Raw genomic sequence first — 19,813 nt, 5'->3', positions numbered from 1 at the left:
TAAATAAATAAATAAATATATATAATGGTGGGAGGAGCCAACGACAGACAGTGGGCGTGGCGTCTCGGACAGGCTTTTTATCTCCTCCGCTCCTCCGGTCGGCGGTCAGAAGGGATGAACAGCTCGGCATCCTGGCCCGTCAGTGGTACACGTGTGCAGTCATCGCCTGGACTACGGTGTCCGACAGCGCGCTTTCTCTGGCCGCGTGGCGAGTCCCTTCACGCGCCCTGGACCCACGAGGACACCAGCGTGCATGCACGGAGGAAAAGACCGGTCTCTCGAGGAGATGTGCTCGTTATTTAACGGCGGTGCAGACGAGGCTCGATACACTTCAGGTGTGCCTCGTCACACGCCGCCAGACTTGACCAATACCACGACCCTCCTCTCAGACACGCCCACTCCCGTCGGGAGCCTGGTGAAGGGCGGCGACTAAAGGACGGGGTGATGATGACAATAAAGGGGAGGGGCAGCCGACTCGTGACAATATATAATAAAGACATTTCCTGCATGGCTGGAAAATTTGGATATATAGTCAGAGAACACCACCTTGAGGCACTCTGATGTAAGAACTTTAGATTAGTTATATTTTTATTTTATTGTGTAAACTGATATAATTAAAAAATTATGCAATGCTGAAATAGCATTATAACATATTCACCAACTATGTCTCCAACATTATGTTTACTGGTGCATCTTCAATTATGACCATATTTTAAAGATTTATTTTCCATCTCTGATTTGAAATTCCCCATTAGATACTAAGTTCAATCAATCACTCAATCAAATATATAAATTAGTTATTACTGTTGGTTTGCTGCTTTGTGGTACTATGGTGTTTCTGTGTGCTTGGTTTTGTTCCTCTATTCTGTTTCAGAAACTATATGGATTTCATGAGTTTGCACGTACATAAAATTAGAGCAAGCAGATAGTAAACGTTTACATGCTATACCTGTCTGAGGAGAGGGATCAGAGCCCGATGCCATGTTTATCAAACTAAATGCCATCCAGGAGAAGGAATTAATAAGATTTAAAGACCAGAACATCTTTCTCACTCTCCCACCTCTGAAATCCTTCCTCTTATTTGCTTTGCTTCTTTGCTCAACCTCCTCCAAAGTTCCCATTTGGCTTCATTGCTTCCTCGTCTCTTCTCCAGTTCTTTGTCTGCTTCATCCTACTTGTTCCAGCCATCTCCCCGAGGAACAAGATGGACAAAATGATCCTGAATGAGGTTTTCAGTGAATATCGTGTGTTATGTGTCATGACAAAGACAGATTACCCAGTCATATGTACAAGGTTTATGTATGGACAGAAACAGTAACTCAGTACTAATTCGGCATTTGTGTTTTTAAGGATTCTTGGTGTGGGACCTTTGGACCAGAAGCATTGACATCAATAGTAATTAACTCCTTTGAATACATCATGATTGTGAATCTACCGGGCGATTTAAAACTTCTACTAGATCTTACTCGAATGCACCTTAAATCCTACATCTTGTGTTAGACTAATGTATTTTTTTTTCTCCAGATCTGATGTTCTATATTAGACCATATTATCACCGTATTATTTTAGATTACTAAAAGTAATACCATTATTGCAGTACTACTTGATAATATAGCATAATGAGAGATTTGCATTTATAAAATAAAAATTTAAAATAATTTTTTAATATATATATATATTTTTTACAGAAACCAATCAGAAACACCAATTACATACAGGATTTTCAATGCAGCACAAGAGTTAAGAAAATAAAGCATTTTAAAAAAAGCATTGATTCCCATTCATGCAATATTTTGAACAGAACGAGAACAAAAATGCCAAAATATACTCTGAGGATGTGATTAGTCACTTTTGCCTTGATTCAGCACAAAGAGCAGCACAGGTACAGGATTTAGCTGTCATCAAAAAAGCTTCACATTAGTCTCATAACTCCAGGATAAAGCAAATTAATAGACATCTAAACTTGCCCATTAAGTTATTTTGGAGCAACTTTCAACCTCATTTAATGACCAACATTATTCTTGACAAGAAGTCACTATACTCAACAAGAAGGCTGTTGACTGCTAAATAGATCAACCAAGGATAAACTGTTTTAAAGCCCCCAAAGAAACTGGAAATTAAATCAAATCTCACCTTGCTGTTTGTTTCATTATAAGAGGTACAGATTATGTTGTCTGAAGTAGCCTTGACCTTGTCCACCAAACCAAGAGTGTGAGATGTCTATAAAAATCCAAGCGGCAATTGAACCACACTTTGCCACAAGATCACCGACCTGTTATTTTCAAAGTTCATACTGTTATTTACTGAAACAAACACACGTTCATTCATCAGTCAGCAGATGCAGGTCCATTTCTTCTTGGTCTCCTCCGCCGTTATGACTTTTGCTGGTAAATTAAAGCTCTCAGATCTGCACTGTAACACTAATTCATTCACACTCTCCCTTCTCTGGCTCTTCAGCCTCTGCGCCAGGGTCACAAAGACGCTGTCTACAAGGTCCCCCTTGCGACCTTTGGCTGAAGTAATATAAAAAGACATTCCGTGGACTTCAGCCAAATGTCGAGCCTGATCGAACAACACAGAAGCAGTGGCTGAAGTGACCAGATCGGCCTTGTTACAAACGAGAGCACGGGGTATATCCAGACCGAGAGAGTGCTGACGGCATTCGTCCATCCACATGGGAAGATTGCAGAAACTAGCAGGGTTGGTGACATCGAAGACGAAGACAATTCCGTGCACATTGCGATAGTAGTGCTGCACCATGCTTTTACGAAATCGCTCTTGACCAGCCGTATCCCACAGCTGTACCTGAGGAAAGAAAAAAAAATTAAGAAATGTGTTTGTGTTGTACACACATACTTTTTTTAATGTATACAATTTAACTCTTGCAATGCTGAATTATTTCAGCTACAGAAACACTGAAAACTGAAACAGACCTGACCTGAGGGTATTTAAATAAAACTTATTAGGGTTTTAAATTAATGTGACCCACAATACACAGAATGAATCAAAGTTATCGCTTTTTCTTTTATGGCAAATAATCATAAGATTAAAAATCATGTTCCATTTAATGATTTTGCAAATTTCCTACTGTAAATATATCAAAACTTTGATATAATATGCATTTCTGAAAACTTTATTTAGGCTATTTTTAAAGGTGATTTTCTCAATATTTAATTATTTATTCATTCGCATCTTCAGATTCCATATTTTCAAATAGGTGTCTAAGCCAAATATTTTTCTTACATCAATAAAAAGCGTATTTATTCAGTTTGCAGATAATGTGTAAATTTCAATTTCAAAAAACGTGCCTGGTTTTGTGGTCCATGGTGACATAAAAGTGAATACTTTACGTCGTAAGATGAACACATTTATATGCATACAAACATGACTAAGATATTCACAAAGACAGAGCAACAACACAGACTTTGCAGAAGCAGAAAATGTCAACGTCCTGGTCAAGTCTAGACAACGTTTCCTCAGATTGAGCATGACCTAGTGTAAACGGTTAAACAGCTGGTATTAAGTGCGTAGGACTAGTAAAGTCTAATTCCTCATTTTGAAGCTAAAAAAAAGATCTTAACAACACCGTGAAATCCCACGTTTAGCTCTTGTTCCGCAATGGAATTCACAATCAATAAATCGACCTACTAAAACTAAAGCAGAAGTACAAACAAAATGTACGTCTGTTATTGAACAGACAACACATCCGATAAATCCCATTCGGTTTACGGATAAAATCAACCATTTATATAGAGAAATGCATTTATTTAAACGATGGATTGCCCGAAGGTGTGAATGTGTGTATTTAAGATTCGGTTCGTGTGGTGAAAAAGTTAACCAGCATGTAGAAAACTTTTCAGTCAAGACATCTGAGAATAATTGCGTAATTATTGCGTGACAAAAAAGCGCTTAATCATCCTTTTCCTTTTAAACGAGTTGTTCGAAACCGCCGATTCGTGATAAATCACCGACAGCGTTTTTTCAGATTTCAGTGCACTGCCTAAATTAGCTTTATGCATTTTGTAACACGCTGAAAATATAAACGCGTTTCCGAATAAACAAGGGCACCGTAAAGCACTTACTTTGATTCTCTCGCCTTCTAAATCAATGAGTTTCTCCCGAAAATCCACCCCGATCGTAGCCTCTGTTCTGCTGGGAAACTGTCCGGTGCAGAAGCGATGAGTAAGACAAGTTTTACCGACACCGGCATCTCCAATCACAATGATCTTACAGGTACGACGACAGCGCACCGGGTCACCGTTAGATGAAGTGGAGCTCTCTAAAGACGAATCCATTTACAAAGATCTGAGCGCAACGGAGCACTCCTCACATACCCATGACTGAGGGCAACTGATTACAAGAACTTCCCCTTCAGTATGAAAAAACCTGGACTCATCAAAGCCCGGCCTCGTAAGATGTCAAAGCAGGTAGTTAAAAGTAAACGTTAGCTTTTTTTATTTTAATTTTTTTGGTAAATAATTATACTACATTTATTTTACGCACAAATTCCATGTATGCAATTGTGCATATAATAAATAGTTTTTAAAAAGGGGAAGGCATCCAGCTTGGACAGAAACCAAAGCAGCCCACAGTTATTTCATATCCCTCTTCGGTTGCTAGAACGGTTTCTAATGTAAAATTGGGAAAAGTGAGGCAAACTATGCTTATACAACGCTTTTAAAAACCCAACAAAAGTTTTCTATAAGAGGGGAAAAAACATTGATGTGCATGTACTGCTGCCAAATGTGTGCTCTCACTGTTTGATTTTTTTTATTACAAAGAAAATCTATCATACAACAAACTTTTCTTTGAACACTGTAACCAATTTGGATCAAACAGAGTGGTAGAATGAGGTAAAATGAAGGAGAAAGGAGGAAAAAGAATTTCTTATGTCAACTTCACAGGCTCTTGATCACAGTTTACTGTCGTTTGTTAGATACAGCCTCTTCCATCTCCAAGATATGCAATGAGGAACCTCTACACATGCTGTTTCCCTATTGTGACATCACTTCCTGTCCACACCCAGTCTCTCCCCTAAACCGCGTTCAATGATTCAGCTGCCTTTTCACACCAACTCAAAACAGATCTTTTGCACAACAAGTCACGCGTCCTTTTAAGCTTTTATTTTTCATATAAATTACTCTTTAAAACAGGGGAAAGATGGGTTTGAGTGCGCTTCTCTTGCTTGGTTTGTTGACTATGGGATTTGCTCTCGCCATTGCACAAAGTTTGCATTCAGACACTGTATTTCAAAATGGGATGCATGTTTGACTAGTTTTCAGTTAGAGAGTAGTCACCAGCAAGGTTAAAAAAGTAAAATGGGCATTTCATTCTCCCCCTCCCCACATACCCCTCCTCTTCTTCCTCCACTCCAAAACACAGTCATTGTCTGTCAGTCCTAACTGCAATTTCTGGGGGTGTAGAAGATCGCAGGAAGTTCCTCACAGAATCGCAATAGTCAGTGGCAACCGTCTCGGGTGTTTGACAGTGGCGGTGCCGCACCGCTTCCCATTCCACCTCCTCCTTCAGTCTTTCACCCTCTTCAGATATTCACATATCATTGGCCAGCTCCTCGGTTTCTGTGGAGACATCTCCATTGACCGCAATCTTCATGTTTTCCTCGTAGCCTGGGGGCATGAAGGCCAGCGTATAGGGGTATATCTTATGACACTCTGCTCGGTATAACTCAGCGGTTTCCTTAGCCTCTCCAAGGCTACCGTCATGCAGGCTTTCCAAAACATCTGTACAGATCTGCAAAAATAAAGTAAAATATTGTAATACACCAGGGTTTCAGAACTGCAGGGGGTTCATAAATTGATAAACTAATAATTAAACAATGTTTTATTAAAATGAGAAATGCCTGTTTCCTGATAACTAAATCACCCTCACCCTCAATACTCAATACTTTTATTTATATCCACAAATGCTCATCTTTCAATAGCTTGACCTCGCGCATTATATAGCCATGTTGGAAAGGTCACGTTATGCAGGCAGAAGTACTGACCATATGTTTGCAGAGCTAGTGCAAGATAAGTATTTGTAGTTAGAAACAATGTATTTTTTATTCTTTTATGAAAATGACAGATGGTTAAGCTAAATAAGACCCTTAATCCTTGGCTGGGATCATGTAGAGACCTTCGAAGCTGCATTATAATGGCAACCTCATTGGCAGCATTGAAGTCCATATGCTGGAAAATTATCTGGAATATTTGTGGAGGTAAACTAATCCTTTAAAGTCATGTAGCCCAAGGTGTACCTGAATGTTTCTGTTGTTCAGTGACTCATCGAGCGCAATAGCAAGTTCCACAGCTTTCTTCTGTGTTGAAGGATCCAAGCAGAACATCATTTTGGCAGCTATAAAAGGAAGAAACAGGTGAAATTTAAAACTGACGAAAAACAAAAAGCTGGGTGCATATAAAGTATATGCGCACCTGCTACTCGATGAGGGATGGAATTGAAGTGCTTGGTGAGGAAGGCCTGGTTGAAGCTCTTAGCATTACTTTCCCCAAACAGCCTGGGGATTTCCTGCTTCAGAACCATGCTGACCGATACTGCTAGGTTTTTACTATCGGACACTGAGGTGAAAATTTGTCAAAAGCAACAAATAAGACATTGTAACCAATTGATAAATAAAATATATATAAAAATTAACTAAACGAAGAGCATGAGGCAATATGGGTTCACTTACCTCCTTTAAAGAAGCGCACTAAACACTGGTGAAGCCATGGGTGGTCTGGGTCTATTGCATAGGCCCTCTTCACTGACTGTAGCATTAGCAGAAACTTCTCTGTGAGGAAATTGAGGACAAAGAAAATTAAAATGATGCATCTTCATGTCGCAGTTTCTTTTATACATCCAAGAGAAACTATCCTTTATAACTGTCATCTATGTAAAGCATATACCTTTCCTAAAGTAGATCTCAAAGGCCAGCAGGTGTGTATCAATCTTATTCTTCACCAGGTTTTTCAAGGGTGTCAAAAACTTTACAGCTTCATCTAATGGGTTCTCAACCTTAAAAACGAAAGAGACCGAATCATTTTTGTTCAAGCAAAATAAAAGTCTTCGAATTTCCCTTTGGGTTCCTACTAAAGAGACAAATTGTTTAAAATCCTTTAAAATGCAGAATTTCCCACTTTCTCTTAAAACAAACACACACCCTGGCGAGTTTCTCTGGTATAAGTTCCTCTTTAGGTCCACCGATCTCTTCGTCATCATCTTCTTTTTTCTTTTTCTGGTTCTTTAACTGTTTCTCTTTCTCTGCATTCTTTTTTTCCTCCTCCAGCTGTGCTTTCTTCTGTGCTCTACGTTGCTTATTCCTTAACTTCTTCAGTTCTTTGTCAGTCAGGTTCCCTGTTTGGAAAATACAAGCAACATTAAGCACACAAGAAACATTCACAGGCGTATGTATGGAATTCAGTACGTATTCGGTGTTTATTAAAATCTGAATACAGAGTCTCATAATAGTTTAGTTTTAGTTTCCACCAAGGAAGTTAATTGAGTCTTTTTTGCCTCACTTTTCAGAGTTTTTCTCTACCTCTACAAGGAAAAAGCGATGGTTAAAAGTCACAAATCTCTTTCCTTAAGATGTCATATTACCAGTATCAGCCTGTAGTTCCTTGCTGTCATCCGTTAGCGGGTTGTCATGCAGGTTGAGGTAGATTTGGATGGCGGTTTGTGAGGCTTTGAAGTAGAATGGGTGCATACGCAACACATCCTCCAGTTTAAGCAGGTCCACATAGGAGCGCAGCGTCATCTTCCGCATGCAATACGTATGGAAGTCAAACTGGTCATCCGTTATCTCTACAAAGTGCTGTAATGAACAAATGCGAGGAGGAAGTAGTCAGATGAAGAGGTAAAAGCAACACACAAATGCCACAATATAATGACAAAGCAAAGACGACTGACCCTTTCAATCTCGTGGCATTTTTTAAGCGCTTCTCCATATTTCTTCACGGATTTATAGGCCAGAGCACATTCAGTCTGGAACCACATGCACTGCATCTCATTCAGATTCTCCACCGCAGATGCTCCCTCCTGAGAGAGAGGAACAAAGTGGTTACGCAAAAAGCATCAATGATAAGATTATGTACTCTCAAGGTACGCACACACTTCCCTTACCCTTGTGAATTTGGCGCACATTTCCTCAGCCTCCTTGACAAGGCCTGCTTTAAGCAGGTACTTGGCGCATTTGGAGTTAATGAAACGGTCTGCTGTGTCCAGGGCCTGAGCCTCGTCCATCCAACGAGCTGCTTCCCGGATGTTCCCAGCATGCTGAATGAGGAAATACAAACGAGACCCGATGGAGCAAGGATATGACAATCAAATCGGCGAACCGAGCTAATTATTCAAATGTTCTTTTAATTGCCCACAGTGTTCAGAGTCATTGCAATCGTCGCTTTAATTAGAATACAGCAATTTAAATAAATATGCAAAACAGTAATTGTTTTGTACCTTGTATATCTTGGCTTTAATGAGGAAGAGCTCAATCAGAGTAGGTGTGCTCTCAATGGCAGCGTTGATATAATCGAGAGCCATGGTGTGCTGGCCGATCTGATCATAGTGCTGAGCCAGGAAATACTGCACCCAGAGTAACGTAGTAGGAGGCTCCTCTTTGCCATCATCTATATGTAAACATCAAAAGAACCAATCAGGCAATGCTAATCCACCAATACACATTAGGCTGCTCACCAAAGCATTTAAAGTATAATAATAATTTCTCCATTACGTCCACTTACAATATTTGCTTCTTTGCACTAATGTAATATTTTCCATCTTTTGCTTCTTACATTTAAACAGCCTGATGTTTCGGCACTGTGCCTTTTAAACCTTATATCTTTCTTTAATAGATAATAATAATTAAATTATGAAGTTTATTTTATTATTATTAATAGATAATTACATTTTGTTAAATTAACATAACTGTCATTTTAGAACCTTCTGAAGGATATACAGAGCAGAATGTGTTAAACACTGCCAGGAACAACAAATGCTCTGGCAAAATGACATTTTATTTTATTTTCTAAATAAATTTGGTCATAAAATGTCCAAATACTTTTCTTAAACAATGTAAAGAAAGCATACCATTTGGGCTGAACATTCGACAGCTCCGTAATGACGTTTCGAAACCAACAACTAATTCTTCAATTATTGAGACCTGCAATCAAAAAAAAAAAAATTAAAAAGTGAAAGAAACCCAAAAACATTTCCATTTAAAGCCCAGTCAGCATGTCCTGTGTGGTTAGATTCTGTCCTTACCTTCTCTTTGTCCTGATAGAGAGATCTGAGTGTGGTGAAGACTGGAGGACAGCCCTTACTGAAGTTCATTCTTAAATATCTATCCAGACACTCCTTAAACTTATCGCCTGATCAATACAGAAACAAATTCATTCAACATGCGCAGAACTTGCAGAGCAAATCAAATGGTTTTAGAGCAGAGGAAGAACCGCCTACCGGACAGGAAGCTGAGTGGTAATCGACGAGGTACGAGACCTTTAGGGTACTTCTCCCAGGCCTCCTCATAGATCTTCAGCTTCTCTTCTGTACTTGCTGAAAAAAACAACAACACCAGAATTATTGTGTTTCATTAAACTGTTACTAATATGTGTAAAATGGGAGAAAAAGCATGCAGATAAATCATGGTTTTCATGTGTACCAGGCTTGAGGGCTTTTTCTAGGCCATGATAGTAAGACCAGTTTTCAGGATTTCTCTCCTGTAGTCGTCTGTACACATCTGCCGCCTCCCCAAACCGTTCCAGACTCAACAGCAGCTCCCCTACACAGAGAAAATAAAGAGAATTTTCCACAGGGCACCACAAACAGGAAGTCAATCTGCTGCGCAAGCAAAACGTGAATAGGAAACGCAAATGGACAAAATAAGCAAAAGAGCAGGAAAAAAAAAAAAGAGCAAAGGATAAACGTGGAAGAAAAAGAGACACATTGATGTACCTTTGGTTTCCTCCACGGCCAGCTTATCACAGATCTGTTTCTCGTAGGTGGTGAGATGCTCCAGAGCTTCTCTCAAGAGTCCCGCCTCCCTCAAGACCTGATTCTGATACAGCAGCAGCTCACTGTACTCATAATCCACCTTGTCAGGGGACGTCTATTAAAAAAATAAAATCAAACATTCGTAAACATCAAAAACAAACACTGTAAGGATTTGTTACGTAAACTAATCCCACTATATAACGGTTAGGAATGTTTCATTTAGCTTGCCAACTTGTAGTTTCCCTTTGTGCTAGAAACCAATGAGAGGAAATAAGCGTCTTATCTTGGACGCCACAACAAATGCGTGCCATTGTGTTGGCTGTTGACCTGGAGTGGCAGGTTGACATCTTCACAATACCTCATTAGCCACTCCTGTTACTTCTTTCAAATCTATTCCAAGCTAATAGTGATGTAAAAAGTACAGGTATTTTTACATGCTCTGAGAACAGTGCTTGTGGTTGGATTCAATGCACATGTGAGTAAAATTCCCCTCGACTTTCCTATCCAATCCCCTGTCATGTAATAAACCCAAACCACAAAAAGACGAATGTATTTTTTTAAAAACATTATGAAAGTGAAAACATTGTTTTACTTTAACTTATTTCAAGGTATCATAATAGAGTAATTACCTTATTATTATTATTAATATTAATAATAATAATATTGTTATTATTATGTACTCAGTAGTAGCCATTGTACTTACATGAAATAAAATATACTTATGTAACTAGGTTATGGAACAGACTGTAACTACAGTTTGTAATAATGGAGATGTAACAGGCAGCTACTGTCATATGTAACAAACCTGAGTCTGTTACACAGCTACTTACACTTAAAATACAATCTTGATACATTTTATTTTAAGTAGCTTGTGTAATATTCTGCCATTTTAATGTAAATAGAAAGGCATTTAATGTTTTTAAGCTGTTTACTAATGGGTTAAATCAAAGTAAGGTGCAGCTAGATAACATATGTACAGTATAAATACACATGAAGTACATTTAAGTAGAATCTTGATACGCTTTATTTTAGATAGCTTATGTCTGTGAAACGCAGCACTTTCGTTTTTGCCCACATTTTCCATGAGCTGATCTCTATTTCTATGTACACAAGGCCTATTTGTCTCAAACATTGTTCACAAATCTGTCTAAATCTGTGTTAGTAAGAACTTCTCCTTTGCCGAACATTATGCTGCAACATGAGATGTCGTGGATGAATGGGCCTCAGGATCTCATCATGGTATCTATGTACGTTTAAAATGCCATCAATAAAATGCACCCGTGTTTTTTGTCCATAACATATGCCTGGGGCCTGTTTCAGAAAGGAGGTTAAGTAAAAACCCAGAGTATTAAACTAGTTGGTTGAACGTAAAACACAATGTCTGCCATCTGCCCTGTACAGTGAAAAACGTGACTCATCTATGAAGAGAACACCTCTCCAAAGTGCCAGACACCCATCGATTGAGTCTTTTTCCACTCAAGTCATTTACGACGATGAACCACAGTCAGGTCGAATCCCCGATAAGGATGACGAGCATTCAGATGAGCTTCCTCGAGAAGGTTTCTGACACTTTGTGCAGGATTTCTTTGGATATGCAAACCAATTGTTGCAGTAGCTGTCCGGGTGGCTGGACTCGTGATCTTTGAGGTGAAGATGCTGAATCTTTTGAAAACGTGCATGAACGCATGCCAATTGCTCGCTCCCTCAAAACTACACAAAACTGATAAAAATGCACATTTTAGAGCGGCCCTTTAATGTGGCCAGCCTAAGTCACACCTGTGCAATAATCATACTGTCTAATCAGCATCTTGACATGCCACACCTGTGAGGTGAATGGATTATCCCGGCAAAGGAGAAGTGCTCACCATCACAGATTTAGACACATTTGCAAACAGTATTTGCAAGAAATAGGCCTTGTGTACATATAAAAGTCTTAGATGATTTCAGCTCATGAAAAACAAAAACAGCAAAACGTGACAATCTTTTGGTTACATAAGTAGCAGTGTAACAGATTCGATCTATTACAAATGTGTAACAGTAGCAGCCTATTACATCTACATAACTGTAATTGGAATAATATAATTAAACTTAGTTACATGAAAAGTACATTTTATTTAATGTAAGTACAATGGTTACTGAGTACTTTTACCCTGTATTAAAGACACCTTAAAATAAAGTGTTACCAAAACTAAAAATTAGAAAGGTTTCCTTGGTTTATGAAAAACGAAATATCAAATAAAATCCTAAACACTAAAAGCAAAAAAAAAAAAAAAAAGAGATAGATAGATGTAAATGCATCAATTATTATAACCATTATGACAACCAAAACTAAAAAAGTTTAAATAAAAATCTGAAATATTTTAAAAATTAAAAAATGTGCATAAACAATACTTTTTCTGCCAGGATCTTTCACAAGCCATGTTGTTATAATCTTCACTTTTCACACGTTGGAGTTTAAAATCTTTTCTTCATTGGCACTGGCATAAACTACTAACATGCGTGTATTGTGACAAACCTACAAGATGAAGAACTTGAACCTTTCTGTGTCTTGTCATGTCTTCATTTACCTGTTGTGTTTTTCTAAACTCCTCAATGATTTTGGCAGCCATCTCATAGTCCTCTAAGAGGTGATATGCAATGGCGTAGCCAATCCATGACGCTCGCTGCGCTGGCCGCAACTGCAGCAGCTGATACCGGGTCTCCTATAAGACAGCAGGAAGTCAGAATGAGGGATTCTTCTGGTCTTAGGTTTTTAAAAGGTTCGACTTTTAAAAAGCTTTAAGTTCCTGCTGAATGCAGAGGTGAAATTAGATCCCTTTCAAAACAATGTAACAAAGTAGCGTCTAAAACTTCAAAAAACAACAGTGAATCCATATTGTACAAAGCCCACATATGAAAGCCTTTCATTTCAGTGGTAAAAGTAGGTATCCGAGTAGCCTGAGGGTATGAAACATTAAACACCCACTTTATCAAACCGCAGAAGACAAAGAAATAAAAGACATGAGAGGAGGAGAGAGAGAAGCAAGCTCAAGAGACAGGAAATGGACGTTGCTGAGTCACGGCTGCTGTATTTGGCTCAACATATACATCCTAAGTATTTGACCTCAACATTGTGCAATAATATGGGGCTATTAATTACATTAATGGAATGGGATGTTGATTCACACGACTTTCATAATTTGATGTCAACCTTAAAAGACAAGTAAGCATTCAGTAATAAATACAGCAGAATAAATATAAAAACACACACTGATTTAAGATTTTCAGCTGAGTTTGCAAGAAATAGTCAGGTACAGAAATACTACCAAAAAGTATTTAAGTAAAATAACACTATTGATGCATTTTCGCGTCATTTGTGCATCTGACCGTTTAACAAAACAAACCTCTATCCAGTATTTATGAGCTGTCGGAAGGCAGCTTAGAAAACATAATGCAAGTACAAAATTGCTGTTGCTTTTAAAAAGCATTAATGTTTTAAGAACTATTCAGAACAGAACCCAAATTAAACGAATAAAATGTAACCCATACACCTACTCACCCTGTAACCCTCCAGGTCTCTCATCTGGATCTGCAGGAGCGAGAGATCTCGAAGGATCTGCAAGTTGTCTTTGTCCCATTTCAGTGCGTTTCTGTAGCACTTGATAGCCTCATCATACTTCTTGTCAGACCTCTGGAGCAAACCGTACACATGCCAGCCTGAAAACGTCACGTTAAGGAGAGCAGGGGAACTTCACAAGAGACACTACGGAGCCGATGACAGCACGATATAAGACAGCTATATGATTTTACTTATGCTGTAAAAGAAGTGATTGTGAGCAAAAAAAGCATTAATAAAATAGTGAGTATTAAGCTGACTTCAGTCTATGCACCCAGAAACATGTTCAAATAAGCTTGAGCATTTCAAAAACGGTGTCTCGTGAATAAGCAACCAATAAAAGAAAGGAGTAATTTATTACATGTACATTTCTTTCATGTGAAATTCAAACCCCTAGGATGTGAAGCATTTGTCTGGCAGCGAGGAAACACTACACTGTGTGTTTGGCTCTCTAAACAGTTCATGGTGTCACTGCACATCATAGTCAGACACAGGGCAGGAATCTTGGCCGGGGTCCATCACCCCCACCGGCAGCGACAGGCTTCAAATCCAGACAAATACTCAAGTGTTAATTCTGCTGCTGTGAACATGAAGAAATAAACCCATTGCAACTGCTTCAACACAGGGACCATTATCACACAACCATGAATAAATTGTAGTGCTAATCGCGAATAATCGCATCCAAAACATATGTTTTTACATAACGTGTGCGTGTACTGTGTATATTTCTTATGCATTATTTAATAAATAAGTGTGCGCATGTGTGTGTGTGGATGAGGTTAACTGTTTGACAGCATAAATACATTTTAAACTGAAAGCTTTCAAATGCTCGCCTGTCTCTATATTCAAGGATACAGACGTGGCTCTTCAGGTCATTTCGGAGACCTCTGCGGACAAGTTCGTAGGCTTCTTCTTTCTTCCCAAGGCAGTTCAGGGTCAGGCCTTTCATCGCCAGCGTCTCTGCAAAAATCATAACCTTTCACAGTATACGAACACCTGCACGTTTCACACAGGAACATTTTATGTCATAGAAAACACCATTTCATATCACTGATCTTGAACACCTCGATCATATCACCGCAGTCTAAAACTTGTCTAACTTGTCTAAAAACAGTCTAATACATGTCTTTATGTAGTCCTAACGTCATTCTGCCCAATCTTGTCAAAGGACATAAATATGTTTGAGTGAATATTACTTGAAATATGTCAATTCATTTTGATTTGTGTCAATGTCATATTACTCACACATGAAATGGGAATGTATTTGTAGGTCATGAGCACTTCAAAGTGAGGTTCTTACCTCCATGCTCGGAGAACTTGGGATTGGAGAGAATCTGTTTGCAGAATTTCAGTCCATTTCTGTACTGCTTGTGTTCATAACATCTCTGAGGACATATGAGAAAAAAAACATCAACAAAAACAAGAGAGAAAACAAAAGGGAAAAAAAGAGAGGAAGAGAAAAAAAAGTAATCTCTGCCAGTGTTAAAACACGCTGTGTAACAGAAAAAATAAATTTTAAAAAATCCATGTAAAGACAAAATGTAATGATCTCATAAACATAATACATTCACATATTGAAAGACAAAAACATCACATCTGAACTGAAGAAATGTGTCGTTTTAAGTAAAAAAAATAATAAATTAAGTAATTTTGAGCATTCTGGCATGTCTCAAAACTTTGGATAGGTGCAACCTAAGGTTAGAAAAGTAGGTGTTACTAAAAACAAACAGCTGATAATCAGAACTGCAGTGGTAACTGGTGAAGATAAAATAAAGATTTGATTCTCTACAGAAAAAAATGCGACTCTTTCCCCCCCACCCCTCGATGAATCTTCTGATTTTTACACACACACACAGGCTCACATTGTCCCCTGCAAACTCTGTAAATGATGGTAATTTACTCTGAGCAGTTCTATTTGGAGCAGCTTCTGTTTCCTCCTTATTACACAGGCCTCTGCTCAGCCAGCAGGTGGTGAGATCACTAACATCACCTCATTCTGTCAGCAAATCTGGAATCTGCTCTTCCACATTCAGCACAGCACCGCTGAACCAGTGACTTCAGATCAATTCTGACCACCTTATATACCGCAAGCTTAAAAACAGCAGCTTTGGAAACTATTAGGACAAAGTTATGATATGATTTCAGACGCTAACAACTTCCAGCTGAGTTGACAATAGAACAATGAACTCAAAATGTTAATGTACACCACCTACTCCAGCTTCAAGAAACTTCAAACGATATAGCTTCTCTTGAAAGGCTTCGTATTTTAAGCTTGTGTTAAATAGATTATTTGAAGACATGAATTATGATGCTACACATCTAAAATTCAAATAAAATTCTAAAACAATGAGGAAGCAAAGCATGTTACATTTTGATTAAACAAGTTTTTTTCTTTGAAGTAACATGCAGATTAATTTGTGAAATAACATCAGGAAGATATATTAAGTAACTAAACAGCCTGTTTTAACTTCCTGACAACTTTAATATATTGTAATCCTACCTGCGTTGAGTAATACCGAGGTAATATTATCACCTTTTTATATATATATATATATATTTGTTGAATGAGCATTCATGGTTATATTGTATACGTTCCATCTCATGCTCAAATGTTTAAGCATTTTTCATTAATTGTATGTCAGCTCTGTTACACGTTACTACACAATAAAAAAAGTTTTGAAATGTATTGGACAACAATGAAAGCACTGTAAACTTGTGCAGATAATCAATTTTGTGGCTATTTCTGTCATTATTTACAGCTTCAGTAAATTAGATGTAAACTAAATGTTTTTATTTTACCCTAAAAAAAAAAAGATGTATTAAACAGTTTTAGTTAAGAATAACAACACTGACTCAAGATACATTTCATGAAGCCAGATATACTAATGGCACAGAAAATAAGGGTGAACTGAACTCAAAATGTAGTGTAACTGTCCTTTTTATTCTCTGGCAGCAAAAAGCAGCTCTGCAGACCCACGTTTGAATGATCTTAAGTTCCTCATTTCTGACCAAGAGGTCAAGGATTTGTTGGGCAGCATAGTCCCATTAGTGCCTGCCAGTTAATAATGACACAACTACACCTTCAGTCCGCCATCATCAAAAACCTTTATACAATATTACCATGTTAACAGATTTTCTCAGACTCAAAAGCAAATATTTACATTTACGCATTTGGCAAACGTTTTTATCCAAAGAGACTTCAGGCCAATTCACGTTGCACTGACAGATGCGGAAAACAGCAACAGACGCTTTATCGAGTTGCTGCCGGTCAGCATTTGATTTTGCCGATCAATTACATCCATGTATTTTGGGTCTTGGGACGTCTGAGAACATACGCACTAATCCGGTGTAGTGTGATTTGCCCTTTACGGTGCGTTCAAGGTATACATATCACTATAAGCGCAACTGCCAAGTAGCTGCCAAAGTAAAAGCTGGACATACAGGAGTTCAGATTTAAGCCCTAAAACAAACCAGATGCTTGATCTAATTCACAATATAAAGCAAGATGTACAACAATCCACCAAAGCTGACTAATGCCGTAGAAATAGCAAAATCCAACTTGTGCAGAGATCCGAGTTCAAAAAGAGTTGTTCAAACGTACTCATTTATTAAAATGTTGAATTACTATTAATTAAATTGCGTGAGTTGTAATGAATGTTGGCATTGGCCTTTAAAACCCATAATGGTTGAACAAACCTTTAAAGTTCAGCTAAATCATTCAGTGGATTCATGATGATATACAGATATATACAGATCAGATGTACTCATCGAGCCTAAACATTCAATATAATACATAAAGAGGTTGAATCGCTTAAAAAAAAAAAAAAAAAAATAATATATAATATATATATATATATATATATATATATATATATATATATATATATATATATATATATTCATTTTCAGCTCAAATAAATATCAGTTTCACAAATTTAGCAATTGGGAGGGGAAAAAAACACTGGTTTGGACTACAATTGAATAGTAAAAAACAAACCTAAAAACACCAGGCTATATGCATCCTTCTGCAACTATTTTTTCCCTTTTCTTTTGGTTGACTTTGTGCTTTGAAGGCCCATCTTGCTGTCAGCATCAACTCTCATGCAGTCTAGCAACACATGCCCATCTCAAATTAGTGTCCACATCCAAATGTAATACATTTAAAGGTATGCGATCAGAAAAGCCACGCAAAGCCGTTCAAACCAGTCTTATGAAACATGGATAAAGCTGGCAAGTGCAGCTAACACAAAAATCACAGTTCATTTGTTTTAAAAGCAATCGCTGTCAAAATCCTTTATCGCGTCAGCAGTTTAAATGATTGCATGTAGTGAAAAGAGCGCACGATCCGACGGCGAATCAGCTCCGTGAATAAACACCCGTCGAGTGTTTGTAGTTTTTAAGTTGAGCATCACTGAACTTCCAGGGTTTCCTTCGGCAGAAACACCGCACAAACACGTCCACGTCTTCATCTTTCCCCAAACAACCCCGGAAAGCTCACGAAATCAGAACTCGACTAAAAATGCAGTTTTTGCACAAATACTCCGAGGATCTTTAAAAGTGATATACTGGATGAACAGGCCACGGACTGCTTTCAGCTACTCGCGAGCAACATTCAGCCTCCAAACGGAGCATCTTGGCCGCACGAGCGCATATGTTAGTATTAATGGCTTATAAATATCACGTAAAACACGACCGCAAGTCTCGTCTGCTTTTATCCAACCGCTGACAGTCTCTTTCCAACAGCTTTGTGTCTGTGTGCAAGCTACATCAACACACTGACAGCTAGCTGCTAACGGGCTAAAAGCTAACCTCCATTTGACAGAAAGTGACTCTTGATCGCTCAGTCGTGCAAGCGTTACAAAGTGCAACATTGAGCGAGCGTTAACGGCTCTCGGTCACACTCGTGACGGCAGCCCGCGGGCTTTGTTGGTACATGGATGTTGTTGCACTGAAGTATTAGCACTCACCAGGATCCTCTTGAACAGAGCGTTTTCTTTGGGAGGCAGAGTGACTGTCGGCATCCTTTACACTCTCTCTCTATCAGCACATGAGAAACGAGTGCAGCTGTGTACGGCGGCGTCTTCCACGGTTTTTACCCCCTTGTTCTCTGAGTCCTCGCTCGGCTCGATTTAGTGCCCGTGTCGGACTAACTAACCCAGCCCTCACGTGGTGACAGAAAAGCCCCCTTTGAGCCCAAAATGGCCGATGCGGCGCTTCTCCTCCGGGTCAAGCTGCTCCGCTGCTCGTCTCCGCCGGCAGGGGGCGCATCATTTATAGGTCAAAGAGTTTACTGTGAATACGTGAACACTAATAACGTAAACATCCACCATAGAAAATAGACATTTCAATTATTCAATGAAAAAATAATAACGATTGTTTACATTGTATGTAAGCAATAATTAGAAAAAAACAAGGTGCTATATAATAATATAACAAATATGTACTTCGATGTTTTGTAATATAATGATATTATAGAATATACACAAAATAGTGCTGTTTTTTGTCCAATAATTTTAATAGGCTAATTGCAGAACAGTGTGATACATAGCGTATTTATTTTACTCTGTATGACATTTCATTTGAATCCAATATCGTTTCCCTGCCTTCTAACGATAGAGAAATTGATTTATCCTTTTGATACAATACATGTATTTTTTACGGTGTTTTTTATGTTGATACAATTTCTGTAGCACACTTTTCTGGCGTTAGTTATTTAATTTTAAAAAAAGAACCTACCTGGTGTTTTTATGTTTAACATTCTTCAGTCAGGTGCATCTTTATGGTAGGCTGTACGTCTAGGAATATCGCACAAATTTGAATGCAGTGCTTATAAAATGGGTGTAATAAGACGGACCTTTTTAAACAAGAGATACATAAGTGGATTCTATTTTCTATTTTGTAAAAAAAAACATACAGGAAAAATCTGTTTTAATTCTAGTAGTCATAGGGCCGGGTGTCAATGATTAAATTAATAAGACCTTTATTTTGATGAGTGAAGCGGGTTTTATCATAAGAGGAGTAGTTGACAGCATCTATAAAATTCTCGGATTTGGCACACCGTGCTAGAATAGTAATCTTACTATTTCTACCATATAACGACATGATAAAACCTGTATGCTGTTCGAATTCTTCAAATGAAATTATAAATGAATGAGACTTTTCTTTTGGCGTGATGTGTGAAAGTGGGTTTTATCATACAGTGCAGTGGCAAATAAATAGTTGCGTAAATATATG

At 38.2% G+C, this 19,813-nt stretch overlaps 2 protein-coding genes across 2 annotated transcripts; both read right to left on the bottom strand.

Annotated features, from left to right (window-relative positions):
- Positions 1–1,642: 1,642 nt before the first annotated feature.
- Positions 1,643–5,342, bottom strand: LOC122353562 (ras-related protein Rab-33B). Its single transcript, XM_043251350.1, has 2 exons — positions 4,083–5,342; positions 1,643–2,805 (listed from the first exon to the last, which is right to left on the bottom strand). Exons 1-2 carry the CDS (start codon positions 4,293–4,295, stop codon positions 2,332–2,334), a joined length of 687 nt encoding a protein of 228 aa, XP_043107285.1. The 5' UTR covers positions 4,296–5,342; the 3' UTR covers positions 1,643–2,331.
- Positions 5,343–5,350: 8 nt separating this feature from the next.
- naa15b (N-alpha-acetyltransferase 15, NatA auxiliary subunit b) lies at positions 5,351–18,786 on the bottom strand. Its single transcript, XM_043251229.1, has 20 exons — positions 18,547–18,786; positions 14,880–14,964; positions 14,435–14,539; positions 13,523–13,680; positions 12,552–12,686; positions 9,946–10,099; positions 9,653–9,772; positions 9,451–9,546; positions 9,256–9,362; positions 9,082–9,154; positions 8,452–8,621; positions 8,119–8,271; positions 7,906–8,034; positions 7,597–7,810; positions 7,157–7,350; positions 6,903–7,011; positions 6,689–6,787; positions 6,432–6,575; positions 6,257–6,354; positions 5,351–5,751 (listed from the first exon to the last, which is right to left on the bottom strand). Exons 1-20 carry the CDS (start codon positions 18,598–18,600, stop codon positions 5,551–5,553), a joined length of 2,598 nt encoding a protein of 865 aa, XP_043107164.1. The 5' UTR covers positions 18,601–18,786; the 3' UTR covers positions 5,351–5,550.
- Between the last annotated feature and the right edge of the window lie 1,027 nt (positions 18,787–19,813).

This window comes from Puntigrus tetrazona, chromosome 1, assembly GCF_018831695.1.
Source record: "Puntigrus tetrazona isolate hp1 chromosome 1, ASM1883169v1, whole genome shotgun sequence".
Classification (NCBI taxonomy): Eukaryota; Metazoa; Chordata; class Actinopteri; order Cypriniformes; family Cyprinidae; genus Puntigrus; species Puntigrus tetrazona.
This window is presented reverse-complemented; position numbering and strand designations above follow the sequence as displayed.

Excerpts from the sequence above, each read along its gene's own strand:
- naa15b (XM_043251229.1), bottom strand. The coding sequence starts at position 18,600 with ATGCCGACAGTCACTCTGCCTCCCAAAGAAAACGCTCTGTTCAAGAGG. Across the intron at positions 12,687-13,522 it reads GAGACCTGGAGGGTTACAGG|GAGACCCGGTATCAGCTGCT; the intron begins GTGAGTAGGTGT and ends GCTGTCTTATAG. Across the intron at positions 9,547-9,652 it reads AGAAAAAGCCCTCAAGCCTG|CAAGTACAGAAGAGAAGCTG; the intron begins GTACACATGAAA and ends TGTTTTTTTCAG.
- LOC122353562 (XM_043251350.1), bottom strand. The coding sequence starts at position 4,295 with ATGGATTCGTCTTTAGAGAGCTCCACTTCATCTAACGGTGACCCGGTG. Across the intron at positions 2,806-4,082 it reads TAGAAGGCGAGAGAATCAAA|GTACAGCTGTGGGATACGGC; the intron begins GTAAGTGCTTTA and ends TTCTTTCCTCAG.